Genomic DNA, 13,474 nt, shown 5'->3' with positions numbered 1-13,474 from the left:
TGACAGATGGTAATTTTGTCAGTGCCAATTGTTTTTAAGTGCAGGCCAACGTCTTTAGGCACTGCACCCAGTGTGCCTATCATCACTGGGATTATTATTATTATTATTATTTTCTGTGCATTCCTCTAGTCCTGGTGCTTGAAAATGAAGATTAATTATGCCAGTTTCTTACTTTGTCTTGAGATGAACAAAATTCCCTCTGCAAATTGATGTCTTACTGAAAAAGTAAAGCCCTCTGGCACAAATGTCAAATGGATTATTTAAATGTGTAACTCTAGACTCAAAAATGTTTACAGTTGCACAAAAATGGGGCCTGAAGCAAACAAAATTTCAGCAGTGACTCTACTTTAACTCTAGTAAATGAAATATATAAAGAGCCCATTGTTCTGTTTTCTCCCATTTATTTGTCCTACCTTTGCAGCCCTCACAGGTAAGAGCGTTATAATGGTACCCAGAAGCTTTGTCACCACAGACAACACAGAGCTCCTCGCCTTTCATTCTTCCGGATGAACTCCCCACTCGAGACCTCCTGGCCACAGATGCGCTCACTAGGTCTGGCTCCTTAGTGAAGAAGTTATCAGAAGGTATTTTTCTGAGTTCATACATGGTTGAGGAATACCATTCCTCTGGCTGCTGGGGATAGAAGCTAAGGCTGGAGTAATAAGATGGTGAAGAGATTGTTGGCTGTGCTGGTGGAAAGTGCACAGGGTTGTACTGGGAATATGGTGACACATCAGAATCTTGCAGTGGAGAAGTCATTGGATCTGGAAGGACACCTAGAAAACAGCACACAGATTCTATTATTATAAATTTCATTTCATAGAATATTTTAAAAAAACTATCTTGCTGACCACTTTGTTGTTAGTTCCTTTTTGTACTGACGATCAATCATCCTAAATGAAACATGTTGGATGAAGTGAAAGGTCTCATTAAAACTGTTTTGCACTAAATGAGTGTAACTTTCAGAATCCTGTTTTCTTTCCTCCACAATACTTTGGTCTATTAGTCTATCTGGTTTCGATCTAGGAAAGAGTGTATAGAGAAATGCATATGGCCCCCAAGATGGTTTCAGGGTTTTTCAAAGGATTTACTTTACAATAACTTCACTTTTTTATTTGGAAACACAAACACAAAAGTGTTTTGATTTCACCATCGGAAGACCCCGGTGGCAAAATGGATTAAACCCTTGTACTGGCTGACCAACAGGTCAACAGTTCAAATCCAGCGAGAGCGGATTGAGCTCCCTCTGTCAGCTCCAGCTCCCTGTGTGGTGACATGAGAGAAACCTCCCACACGGATGGTAAAACATCAAACATCTTGGCGTCCCCTGGGCAACGTCCTTGCAGACGGCCAATTCTCTCACACCAGAAGTGACTTGCAATTTCTCAAGTCACTCCTGACACACACATGAAAAATTATCACAACATGGTGAAAGTTTTTCAAAGATGAATATGGAAACAATGCAAATATGAGAAAAATGGTGTGGCACAATTTTATAGCAAAGTTTGTGATGGAAGTGGCAATCTGGTCTGATTGTTAGTGATAAATTTCTTTTCTATTTTGATCTACAATAATTACTTATTCTTCATATGTTAAGTATTTAAGTATTCATAGTGTTGCCCCAGGGCCAGCTAGGGTGAAAATAAATAATTTTATTTTATTGTTTTAATAATATTGTCAATTGTCTTGGGAATTCTGTTGGGAAGCAAGTTGGGATTTACATATTTTTCATAAATAAAGACAAACAGATCAAGTAAACTGATTTTGAGAGTCTAAGAGTCCATCCCTCACTCCTATATAGTTTCAGTTCTTTCCCCCTTCAACCTCACCAAGTTTTCTTTTTCTAAAACGGGTACTGGATCCAGGGAGAAATGTCAGGTCATATGACTGATTTGGTGTAAAGGACTCAGTTTCCATCCTTATCTTGGACTCATTCTGAACCAAGTCTTGAAATATCTGGGCATGGGCCATGGTGGCTGAAAGCTATAGTCCAAAAAAGCATATTTTCCCATTTCTGTTCTAATCTAGCATTCTATTCTTAAATGTATCTGGAAGACTTACAATGAGTGCCTGAAGACAACTGGCTTCCGTTATGACTTACTGTATCTCCAGTAACTGGTATTCAGAAGTATATTACCCATCGGCAACGGCTATTACAATAAGACCTCCTAATCCATGGGTTCACTTTCAATGCTTTCCTTTACCCATGAATACAGCTACTAAGAAAATGGAAGTATTTGTGGGCATCTCTTGGTCCACCAGTGCATTTTTATACTTGGGCCAGCAGTTAACCTTGTGCTCTCTGCATGTTGTGCAAGTGTCTGCTGAAAAAGCAAGAAGAAGAAATTTGGGAGTAGCAGATGAATGAGGAGATGTTCCTCGTGGCCATGAAAAATGTTGTTTCCAAACTCCCTTTAACTCTGTGGTAGTAGGTTATGATTAAGTAACCAACTGCAATCTGAAAATATAGAGTTTGGTACTATCTGCAGTTTCAGTCATCCACAAGTAGACTTGGAAGGTATCTTCTATTGATAAGGAGTTGTATCTTTTGTTATTATGACTGGATAAATAGAGTTAATAAAGGAAGATACATGGATAGAATAGGCAGATAGAGCATTGGGTGCATGGAATGACCTGGCAGGGAAAATAGGACTTGTAACATCTTCCGTTTTGGGAAGTCCTGGATGCTCCAGACTGCAAATAATGCCAAGTTTTGTTTTGTCACTGTGATCATTCCCATACATCCTGGTAAATTTCTGAGGAATCATCAAGTACTTCCGCTTGCTGAGATTCACTTGCTGAGAGTACTATTCCAAGGAGAGCTTTGGCCTGATTCTATAAGGCACAGCTTATTCATGCTCACAGTTGCCTAATACATATTACTTTTGCCTAACAAAGCAAACAAACCCAACAAATCCATGAATATGTACCCTGGCTTTATAAATATGGCACACTTCAGCAGACCATGGTCATTCATAATAATAAAAATAGTAACCACCACTATGCAAGAGTTGTTAGATCAGGCCGGATCTACACTGTCCTATGTCCCAGGATCTGAGATTTTCTGTTTATCCCAGATTATCTGGCAGCGTAGACTCATATAATCCAGTTCAACACGGATAATCTGGAATCAGATCCCGGAATATAAGGACAGTGTAGAAGTGACCTCAGTCTTATCCTATAGAAAAGCATGCATATAACTTGATAGCTGCCACAAGCCCAGAATAAGAGAAATCAAAATAATCATGCAAGAAATTACTATGGAGATCAAGGAGACTAAACCAAAATAGATTATGCAAGAAAAGAGCTCAGCATTTTAAAAAGTCTTTTTGCTGGAAATAATGTTAGATTCCTCAGGACATAAACACCTAGTGCTGGATACAGTTCTGTATCGTTATAATAATCAGAGCTACTATTCAGAATGACAGTGATCTGCCGAAGTAATCTTACCTTTTCCCCCCACAGTGTTTCTATCTGACTATTTATAGGATAGTTCCGGTAAAACAAGTGACTTTGTGGTGTTGCTTTCTTAACATCCCGATACTTCACTCAAAAGTAAAAGCTAAAACTTCCTCTAAGACCAGCCAAGCCAAGGAAATTCTAGGCCAGAGGTTATACTGTTTACTGATTAACTTTATTGTAAGGTGTTCCTTTGAAAAATGCCTAACAAAATAGCAATGTAAAATTTCCAGTTCAGTGTGATACAGTCTGAAGTACATCCAAAAACTCATTAACATGAGCATTAGTGAGGCTCCATCAAGCCCTTAAGGATTATATCTGGCATCACCAAAGTTTATGAGGATGACTGCCAGGAGTAACCCTGAATTCCTCACCATACTTTCTCTCCTGTTCACAGCCAGAAACAATGCATGAATGTGGAACAAGGTACGGGCATATGTTCCTCTCTGGTACACATCCATCCCAGGTGATAGATCCAGAGCTTGGAAAATTTAAGTTTTTGAATTCCAACTCCCAGAATCCCAAAGTGATAATTTGCCTGTTCTCAATATGCTCAGCCCTCTGCTCTTCAAATCCACTGGTTAAACTGGTGCAATGTCTAGATAAGATGACTGTTAAGCATAGAGAGAAAGTGCCAAACAAAACTACACATTATACGGGAAGTGCAGATTTTAAAGATCCATCTGAATAGCAGGCACTCATTTGCATTGTCCTATTTGCTCCAGAAAGGAAATTTCAAAGTCAAAATATGTCCCATTCCCTACTGGATGTTCTTTGACCGACACATCCAATTATAGATTTCCCACATGATGTGTATATGAATGCTGGAAAAAATAAATTCTCTTTTAAAGCTTTGCCTGAAGGAAAATTATCAGATGAGGTTAGAGGCACATACAAAAGATGGGTCCTCAAACTTTTAAAGCAGAGGACCAGTTCATGGTCCTTTGAAAAGCCGGACTATGATTTGAAAAAAGAAATAAATAATTCCTATGTACACTGCAGATATCTTATTTGTAGTGCAAAAACATGTAAGAACAATTCAATATTGAAAATGAAGGTACAGGTGGCATACAACTCCTCTGTTATGCCAGCTTCACTGGCTGCCAGTCTGCTACCAAGCACAATTCAAAGTGCTGGCTTTAGCCTATAAAGCCCTAAATGCTTCTGGCCCAGCTTACCTGTCCGGATGTATCTCCTTCTATGAGCCAGATAGGAGATTAAGATTTTCTGGGGAGGCCCTGCTATCAGTCCTGCCTCCTTCGCAGGTGCGGTTGTTGGGCATGAGAGACAGGGCCTTCTCAGTGGTGGCCCCTTGGCTATGGAACTCCCTCTCTAATGAAACCAGCCCCCTCCCTCCTGTCCTTCAGGAAAAGGCTAAAGATGTGGATGTGGGATCAAGAGTTCAGTTAGTAACCCTCTAGAGAATTATGGAATCGTGCAATGACAATTTGGAACAGCCATGGATTATGACTTTGGATAATGTGGTTTTAATAAGTGTTTTAAGGTTTGATATGTTTTAAATAATTATTTTAATAGATTTTTTATTTTATTATGTATGCATGTTTATGGCATTGAATTGTTGCCTAGATATGTAAGCCGCCTGGGGTCCCTACAGGGTTGAGAAAGGCGGATTATAAATAGGGCAAATAAATAAATAAATAAATACATACATGCATAAAAATGAAGAATAATTTTAACCAAGATTTTAATGTTTTATGTCAAGCCACTTTGAGCCTCCTTTGGGGGAGATAAAGTGGGGTATAAATAAATATTACAACAACAACATAGTCTTAACAGTATTTCAATGGGAGATATGGGCCTGCTTTTGGCTGATGAGATAGTCAAATTAATTACAGAGCCTGTAAGAAGTATACAAGTCACTTGAGGCAACATGAAACAACCTCAAAGAAGAATGGGTGAAGAAGTCAACAAGAGAATTCAAGGATGTAGTGAGAGAAGAAGTTCAAGTACAACTTCCTAGAACATGGCCATACAGCCCAAAAAACCTACAACGCAAAACTTCAAGTAACTGTATTATAAAATGAAATGAATATTATAATATTTTATTGCTGCTTTTAACATGAAAGGTTTTCTATTTCACTGAACAGTATTTGTGCCACTGAGCAACATCATTTTTGAACTTGAAACAAATCAGAAATGCACAAATTTAACAATACATCTGTTTGTAAAACCCAACAGCTGCTCATTAATATCCCAATTTTACCACAGGGTTTGTAGGAGAGTATTTAATTATAGAGTGCCCTTAAATTTAGTGACGTAAGGAGAAATCATTGCAAGATCTTCATATGAACACATAAAGTAGCTTGAAAATAGCAAAAGGATTTTGGAAGGGTGCATTTAAGAGATCTGCATTTATATTCTGTTGGCTTTATTTTTTATTCCCATTTTAAAATTTGAGAATATCAAACATTTCCGAAGCCAGCTAAAATGACAAAAATTAACAGCATACTTAATAGGTTTCATACACAAGAAGAGATCTTCATGAAAAGAAAAAAAAATAGTTTTAAGGTGTATGATAATTTTAAAACTATTCATCACCCTAGAGAAAAAAATCCACTTTAAATCTGCCTCCTGCAGAATTCTGGGGTTTGTAGTTTAGTAAGGTTGTTAAAGGCTCCTCCCTAAACTATAAACCCCAGCATTCTGCAGGAAGCAGAAACCGGATTTTAAGTGGATTTTTTCTGTAGTGTGATGAAGTAGTAAATGCAGTGTCCAGTTACAAATAAGAAACTTATACACACAATTGAACATATAGAGCTGGTGATGCAAGGCACAGCTATCCCACTCTCCTCTCTTGTCTTCATCTTACAAAACTCTTGGATATTTTGCTATGATTTGTATACTGTAGAGCAGTAGTTCCCAGCTTTTCTTTTTTACAGGGCCCACTTGACCAGGGTCTACTTTGACCAGGACCCACTTTGACCAGGGCCCACTCTCCAACATTAGTACCAAAAGGGGTGGGGCTGGTTAACTCTGTGGAAAGGAGCAGAAATAAAATAAAATAAAATAATTATGAGGAAGGAGGTTTGCGGACCAAAGGAGGTTCACGGCCCACAGGTTGAGAACAACTGCTGTGGAGACGTACTGGTCTATAGTATGTATCTAATTATCTGCAGAAGAAGTGCATTACCATTCCAGCTACAAAAGAATAGTCTGATAACCCATTGCTGGACTTTCTCAGTGATAATCCAAGTACATTGAAATTTATTGAACAAGAATTCATGAAACTCATCCCTGAAAACTTTCTAAGTAGAGATGATAAAAATTTCCTATACATTAAATAAACAATTTAATGGAACAATTTCCTATAGCATTAAATAAACATATTTTTGAAATGTCTGGGATTTTCGAATTATACTTTCCTATATTTATAAAACAGGGAGATCCTATTGTTTTTCCAAAAAGAGTAAATCAATTGAATCAAAGGGATTTAACTGTGTGCGAACTCAAGCTTTAACAATATTCACTGAGTGCACTGGGACACAAATATAGGATTCAGGTCTAAGTCAGATCAAATGAATTACAAGATGTATCAAAGCCTGGCCATTTTTTGTAGGATTTTACTAGAAAAAATATAGACATTTCTCTCCGTGCTATAGATTAAGTTACCATTTGACTACAAGTGTATTTTCTGATTTACCAAATAAAGGAGAAGCTTCAGAAAGAGAAAATCCATCCGTTGAAGGTAGCTGGGAATGGCTTACTAGGCTAATCTCTGATGCCATGATGTCTTTGATAGAATACTGATTGCAACAAACGAAGCCAAGTGTCAATGAAAACCTGAAATGACAAGAGAAAAATAGATAAAGCAAGTTATGAAGCAAGACTAACCCTTACCCCTGCCCCAAATGATGAGGGAAAATTGAACCACCAAGATATTTTGTATGAGGGTGAGTCAAAAATTATCCGCACTTTGGTATAGAATTTATTTTAATCAAATTTCAGAAAAGACAAATATATCATTTTTGACAGAATCATCCTGCCTTTCAATACACTTTGTCCATCTTGGCAGGGGAGTTTGCAGCAGCTGCTTTTATTTTGTGTGCTAGACAAAAATCTGAAGAAACAAAAGGCCTGCTATAGCATTGTGAATCTCTTCTGAAATGAACAATATCAACAAACTATCCCAGCCGCTTTGCAGTTGAGATTAATCTCACTACTTTTGAGCTTGAGGACATTATTGGCTCAGATCTAAGTCACAGAATTATAAAGTTGGAAGGTATCCAAAGGGTCATCTAGTCCAGCTTCCACCAGGGCAGGAATCCAAAGTAAACCATCCCTGAGAAATATCTATCCAGCCTCTGCACTTTCCAATGAAAGAGTATGCCACTTTCCATAGCAGCCCCCTGAATTATCTTCTTGAGCATAATATGGGTAGAAACAGCTGTGTTTTACATTACTACGTTATGCATAAGCTGTCGGTTTCTGTAACGTGTAATGTTTATATTTGCTTCTGTAATGAACTGATGGGCAGAAGTAGTTTTTAACTGGAAAAACAGTTTTGGTGAAGCAGAACCACATGGATTGTAGGAAAAGTTGTAATAATATACAGTGATACCTCACTTATCATGGGGGTTCCATTCCAGTAGCCCCCGTGATAAGTGAAAATCCCCGAAATACGGATGCTCTGCCCACTCGGTGGTGGCCTCCTCCTTGACGCTTGTGCTCCTGCTGGCTTTGGAGGCCCCTTGGGCGCCATTGATGGCACTGCCAGGATGTCCAAGGGGCTTCTTAAGCTGGGAGTAGCACAGGCAGCGTGAAGGAGGAGGCTGCTGCCAAGTGGGGAGAGCCTCATACTGCTCGCCGCCTTTATTGCTCTGGCTTCGGAGGCCCCTTGGGCACCGTTGATGAAACTGCCAGGCTGGGCTGAAGCCTCAGCCCTGCCTGCCAGCACCATCAACGGCACCCAAGAGGCCTCCAAAGCCGGCAGGAGCACAGGCCGTGAGGAAGAGGAGGCTGCTCTTCCTCCTCCTCCTTCCTCCCCCCCCCCCATGGCTCGGGGGGGGGGGGGAGGAAAAAAACGTGATATGTTGAGACTGCATAAAGAGAACTGCGAAGTGGCAAGCAAACAAAGTAAAGGCTTTATACTATTAAGGAACCCAAACACATAGATAACATTTTCCTTCCTCTTTTGGACTCTTTATGGAAACAGGGACCTATAGATAACAACAAATACTATTGAAAGTAATTACTTCCATCAGAAGTTACCAGTCACATGGTGTACCTAGAAAGTTCATAGATAAGTATCCTCTCTAGGAATGTGTTAGGTCCTCCAGAGCATCTCTTTAGTAACTTCTGGTGGAAGCATACCATAGAATCACCTGGAAGACTTAGAAAATTCCTAAAGAGGACATATTTTGTCAGATGCAGGAAGGCGAAACTATGGTAGTATTCCCATGTATTTCATTTGTAATTTTGCCACTGGATGTTTACCTGCTTCATCTGTTCCTGTACTTATTGTTTTTGTGTAATATATTATGTGTTTTTAATGATCTGTAAAAGTATGATTGCAAGTAGGTAAAATCAGCAATGAACTCTCTGCCAATGTTGCGTCCACCTTAAAAATACTTCAAAGGCCACGAGAGCAATATTAATCTTAAAGAGGCTTCATTTTTAATGTGAAATGTGCTGTTTAAAGTGAACTATTTCAAGATAAAAACTGATTTTTATGTTAGGTTTTATTATAAAAATGTCTATGTTATTCTTCAGTAGAAATCTCCAGGATTGTTTTGAGGCTTTGATTTGCATGCATGAGTCATTCTTCACAAGTATCCATTTCCCCTCAAAACGTAACACAAGACTGACTAATTAAATTGTAGTTGAAGTTATCCATGCACAAATAAAATAAACAATTTATTTTAAAATGTCAAGCATATTTGCAAAATGTCATATTTGCTGCATACCAGTGTGGCTTCTCACAGCTGGAAAATGAAATGAAAATGGTCAGATTAAACTTGAGAGGGAAGATCGCTCAGCTGTTACATTCATATGGCATAGCAGCTTGCTGCAACTTCTTTCTGCTTCCTGTTCAATGCCCAGTGGATTAGTGTTAGCTTTTAGAGCTAATAGTTTTATCAGACTGTCCCTCTTTAGGTGATGAAATGTATTACTTTATGTTGTGCAAAATATCATTAGGTACCTCTGCTCATTGGAGGGAAGGATATTAGAGGCAAAGATGAAATATTTTGGCCATATCATGAGAAGACAGGAAAGCTTGGAGAAGATAATGAAGGTGAGGGAAATAGAAGGAAAAGGAAGAGGGGCCGACCAAGGGCAAGATGGATAGATGTTATCCTTGAAAGAGGTGGGGGTGGTGACCTTGACCTTGAAAGAGGTGGGGGTGGTGACGGCCTTGAGGAAGCTATGGTGTGGGCTGGTCCATGAGGTCACGAAGAGTCAGAAGCAACTGAATGAATAAACAACAACACCTCTGCTGTTTCTGGATGTCCCCTTATTCAAATATTTTAATGGAAACCTACATAAAATGTCTGCAGCTAATGCAGCATGAGGGAAATCCTGAATTAAACTATTTAGAGCTGCATGTTGTGCAATCAGTGTTTTCAAAACTTCTTTTAAGTACATCCACATTATTATTATTACTGTGTCAGGAGCGACTTGAGAAACTGCAATTCACTTCTGGTGTGAGAGAATTGGCTGTCTGCAATAACATTGCCCAGGAGATACTGAGATGTTTTACCATCTCTCATGTCCCCACATGGGAAGCTGGAGCTGACAGACAGGAGTTCACTCTGCTCCTCAACTTCAAACTGCTGATCTTTCAGTCAGCAGTCCTGCCAGCACAAGGATTTAACCCAGTGGTTCTCAAGCTGTGTGTCCCCAGATGTTTTGGCCTTCAACTCCCAGAAATTGTAACAGCTGGTAAACTAGCCGGGATTTCTGGGAGTTGTAGGCCAAAACAGAAGTACTGGTTTCACCCATTGCACCATTGGGAGCTCCATAATCATCTTTATTGGTATCCCCTCTCTCAAAAGGGACTCAGGGACCTTACAACAAAAATACAATATACCCAGTAATAATAGCAACCAAAACAACACAGATCAACAAATTGTAATACAAAAACCAAAACAGCCATAAAAATATTAAATTATATCAAAACATCACAAAGTATAAACTTTTGTTTTGTTCTAAACTTTTGTTTTGTTCATATTATACTTAAGAGGCAAAAAAAAACAAGTTACTATTAATAGCCAATTAAAATTCAGTTGATATCGGAATCAACATGTTAAGAACTATGCTTCTAATCTGTGATTGATGGGTTTCATATATTTAATGATTTTATCATATCCTTACATCTGTTTCCTCTGTGTTTAATTTTATTTCAAAATAAGATTTCATGAGAAATTAGAGAGTAAAACTGCAGAAATAATTGCATCATGTTAAGACTACTTGCTCAACCTTTTGAGTCTGTCCTTTCACTGAATATCAGCTGCATGTCAGTGTGTAACACAACTGAATAAACCCAGCCGTCAGACCGATATGTTTGCAGCTGGAATCAACATTATCTAGAGGCTCAGAAGTTGGGTACTAGGAAAGATTTTTGAGAGAAACACAAGAGTGTAAATAAATCAAATCCAAATTTTGCAAAATAATCGAAATAAAGGACGTATACAATCCACTTAAATTATGACCACCTCGTGCTCCAATTCTCTTTAAGTCTAATTTTCATTGGAACTATAATCAAAACCATTTTGTACAGATTAGAATGATGGAAACTCATTCCAATTAATATGTTTTTTATTTTCAATTTACATCTTCATTAAAAACAGTGAAATAATTCTATATACATGTATACATGCATGAACAAATACAATACTTTCTAACATCTATACAATATTCACATTTAGTTATATCAATGGTTCTCAACCTGTGGCTCCCCTGGTATTTTGGCCTATAACTCCCAGAAATCTCAGCCAAGTTTACAAGTTGTTAGGATTTCTGGGAATTAAAGGCCAAAACATCTGGGGATCCACAGGTTAAGAACCACTGGGTTATACTCTCCCCTCCTTCCGCCCCTTCCAATTTATTGACTTCCCATCATTTCAGTTGGACACATTCATATACAATTCCATTCTTCCTTCCTATTGCATTGTTTTTCTATTCTTCCTTCCCTTACACTGATTCTAACAGGTTAAATTATGAAGCCTTCTAAAAAAATACCATACACACAGTTCTGGAAGAAGGCAGACATCCCAACAACAGAAGCGTTAATGGTTAAAGTCTGTACAAATTAGCAATGATGAACAAAGAAAAAAGACAACCTTTTTCATGGACTGGGAACTATTTCTAAACTTTGTAAAAACAAAAGAAAGAAGGAAAAGTTGTTTTAGAAGGATGGAAACTAATTCCAACTTTGCCAGGAAACTAAAACTCAGCAAGCTGACACATGTTTTGCTACTTTCTGTCTTTTCTCCAAGGTATTTGTGGAGACAGTATTAGAATCCATTAGCAGGAATTATTATTTAATTTACAGTGTTGTATTCTGGCAAGGAGGGACTGATCGGTTAATGCCAATAGATTACAACTGGTTGAGATCACGAGTCAGATTCTAGATACTACTAGATAATGCCATACAAAATCAGTAATAGCGTTTTCTACAGCAAAGTATTACTATTCAGTAGCTTACTTACAATGAGACACTGGATTTTGCAAAGTTTGCATTTGGATCTTTTCTTTTTGTAGTTTTTGATAGCACATACATTTCTATGCAGGTAAAAAAACCCTGATATTAGGAATAAAAAGATTATGTACTTTTTTATCCAAATATATATAATGACTTACAATTTGTGTCTTCTTGTCGTCTTGCTGGTAGATACTAACTCTATGAATCAACTCTCTGCACTCAGTTCCAAATCCTAATGACTTTTAAATGGGAACATTTTTGTTTAGGTTTTCTCACTTTTGCAGAAGCCTTCAGTGTGATAACATGCTGACTTTAGGCTTAATCCTCTTCTTTTTATTGGCTCAGAGCGGCTGTGGAGAAAGATTACTCATTAACAGTTCTTTCTTTGATAAACTGTTTAAACAGACTTGAAATATTGGAACCTTTTAAAAAAAACTTGGGCAGGCAATGCTTCTTGCTTAGACATATTGGAATTCCTACAGGATAACATTTAAAAGTGTAATGTCAAGTTCCATCTCTTCATTCTCTTGAATTAGACAACCCAAAGCTAGCTAGCATCAGCCTGTATTCAGCTGTTAGCCCTTAAAATGATTCACCCATGAAATCAATGGGCTTTACCCAACATACATTCACATAAAATATAAAACAAGATATAGTACAAATATTTTAATGTATAATACAACTTGCACTTTGAACTGTATCCAGAAATGGATTAGTAGCCAAGTTGTTTGAACAAGAGAGCTCTATGCCTTCTGCAACTATGAGATCAAAACCTACTATACTCACTGGAGTAGTAGGAGCCCCCGGTGGCACAATGGGTTAAATCCTTGTCCCAGCAGAACTACTGACCAAAAGGTCAGCAGTTCAAAATCTGGGGAGCAGGATGAGCTCCTGTCTGTCAGCTCCAACCTCTCATGTGGGGACATGAGAGAAGCCTCCCACAGGTTGGTAAAACAACCGGGCGTTCCCTGGGCAACATCCTTGTAGATGGCCAATTCTCTCACACCAGAAGCAACTTGCAGTTTCTGAAATCACTCCTGACACACAACCCTCCCCCCCCCCAAAAAAAAAAAAAAACCTAGAGTAACTAACCTACCATCCAGGAATGGAGCATCTCCTGGATGGTAGGCTAGAATGGATACTTGCTTGCATAGCATTGATTCCTATTTATCTTTAACTCTTGCTCTGATACTATAAATTAGGCAAGGCCCTTGTTATTGAGGTGGGAAACCTTTTTGTACCACTTTCCTACAGTACCACATCTCAGTTGACTGAGGCACAACTTCGGATGCAGGCACTTGAGTTAAAGGAGTTATCTTTATCTCTATCTTCCTTCTAATAGTAAACAAATGT

General features: G+C 38.3%; 1 protein-coding gene across 2 annotated transcripts in view; it reads right to left on the bottom strand.

Moving 5' to 3' along the window:
- Nucleotides 1–12,443, bottom strand: part of NR1H4 (nuclear receptor subfamily 1 group H member 4) — a 53,868-nt gene extending 41,425 nt beyond the window's left edge. The window contains exons 1-3 of one of the 2 annotated variants that reach the window (XM_060777246.2): nucleotides 12,280–12,443; nucleotides 7,121–7,260; nucleotides 414–776 (exon numbers count right to left, since the gene is read on the bottom strand). In XM_060777246.2, coding sequence (XP_060633229.2) covers nucleotides 414–776; nucleotides 7,121–7,205 — 448 coding nt within the window. In that variant the 5' untranslated portion in view covers nucleotides 7,206–7,260; nucleotides 12,280–12,443. Of the gene's footprint in view, nucleotides 1–413; nucleotides 777–3,450; nucleotides 3,555–7,120; nucleotides 7,261–12,279 lie in introns of those variants that run through there. The other variant, XM_060777247.2, reaches the window with a different exon arrangement.
- Nucleotides 12,444–13,474: the final 1,031 nt, after the last annotated feature.

The sequence above is a fragment of the Anolis sagrei genome, chromosome 5, assembly GCF_037176765.1.
Source record: "Anolis sagrei isolate rAnoSag1 chromosome 5, rAnoSag1.mat, whole genome shotgun sequence".
Lineage (NCBI taxonomy): Eukaryota > Metazoa > Chordata > Lepidosauria > Squamata > Dactyloidae > Anolis > Anolis sagrei.
The sequence above is the reverse complement of the archived record's forward strand: the minus strand, read 5'-3'. Positions and strand labels throughout refer to the sequence as shown.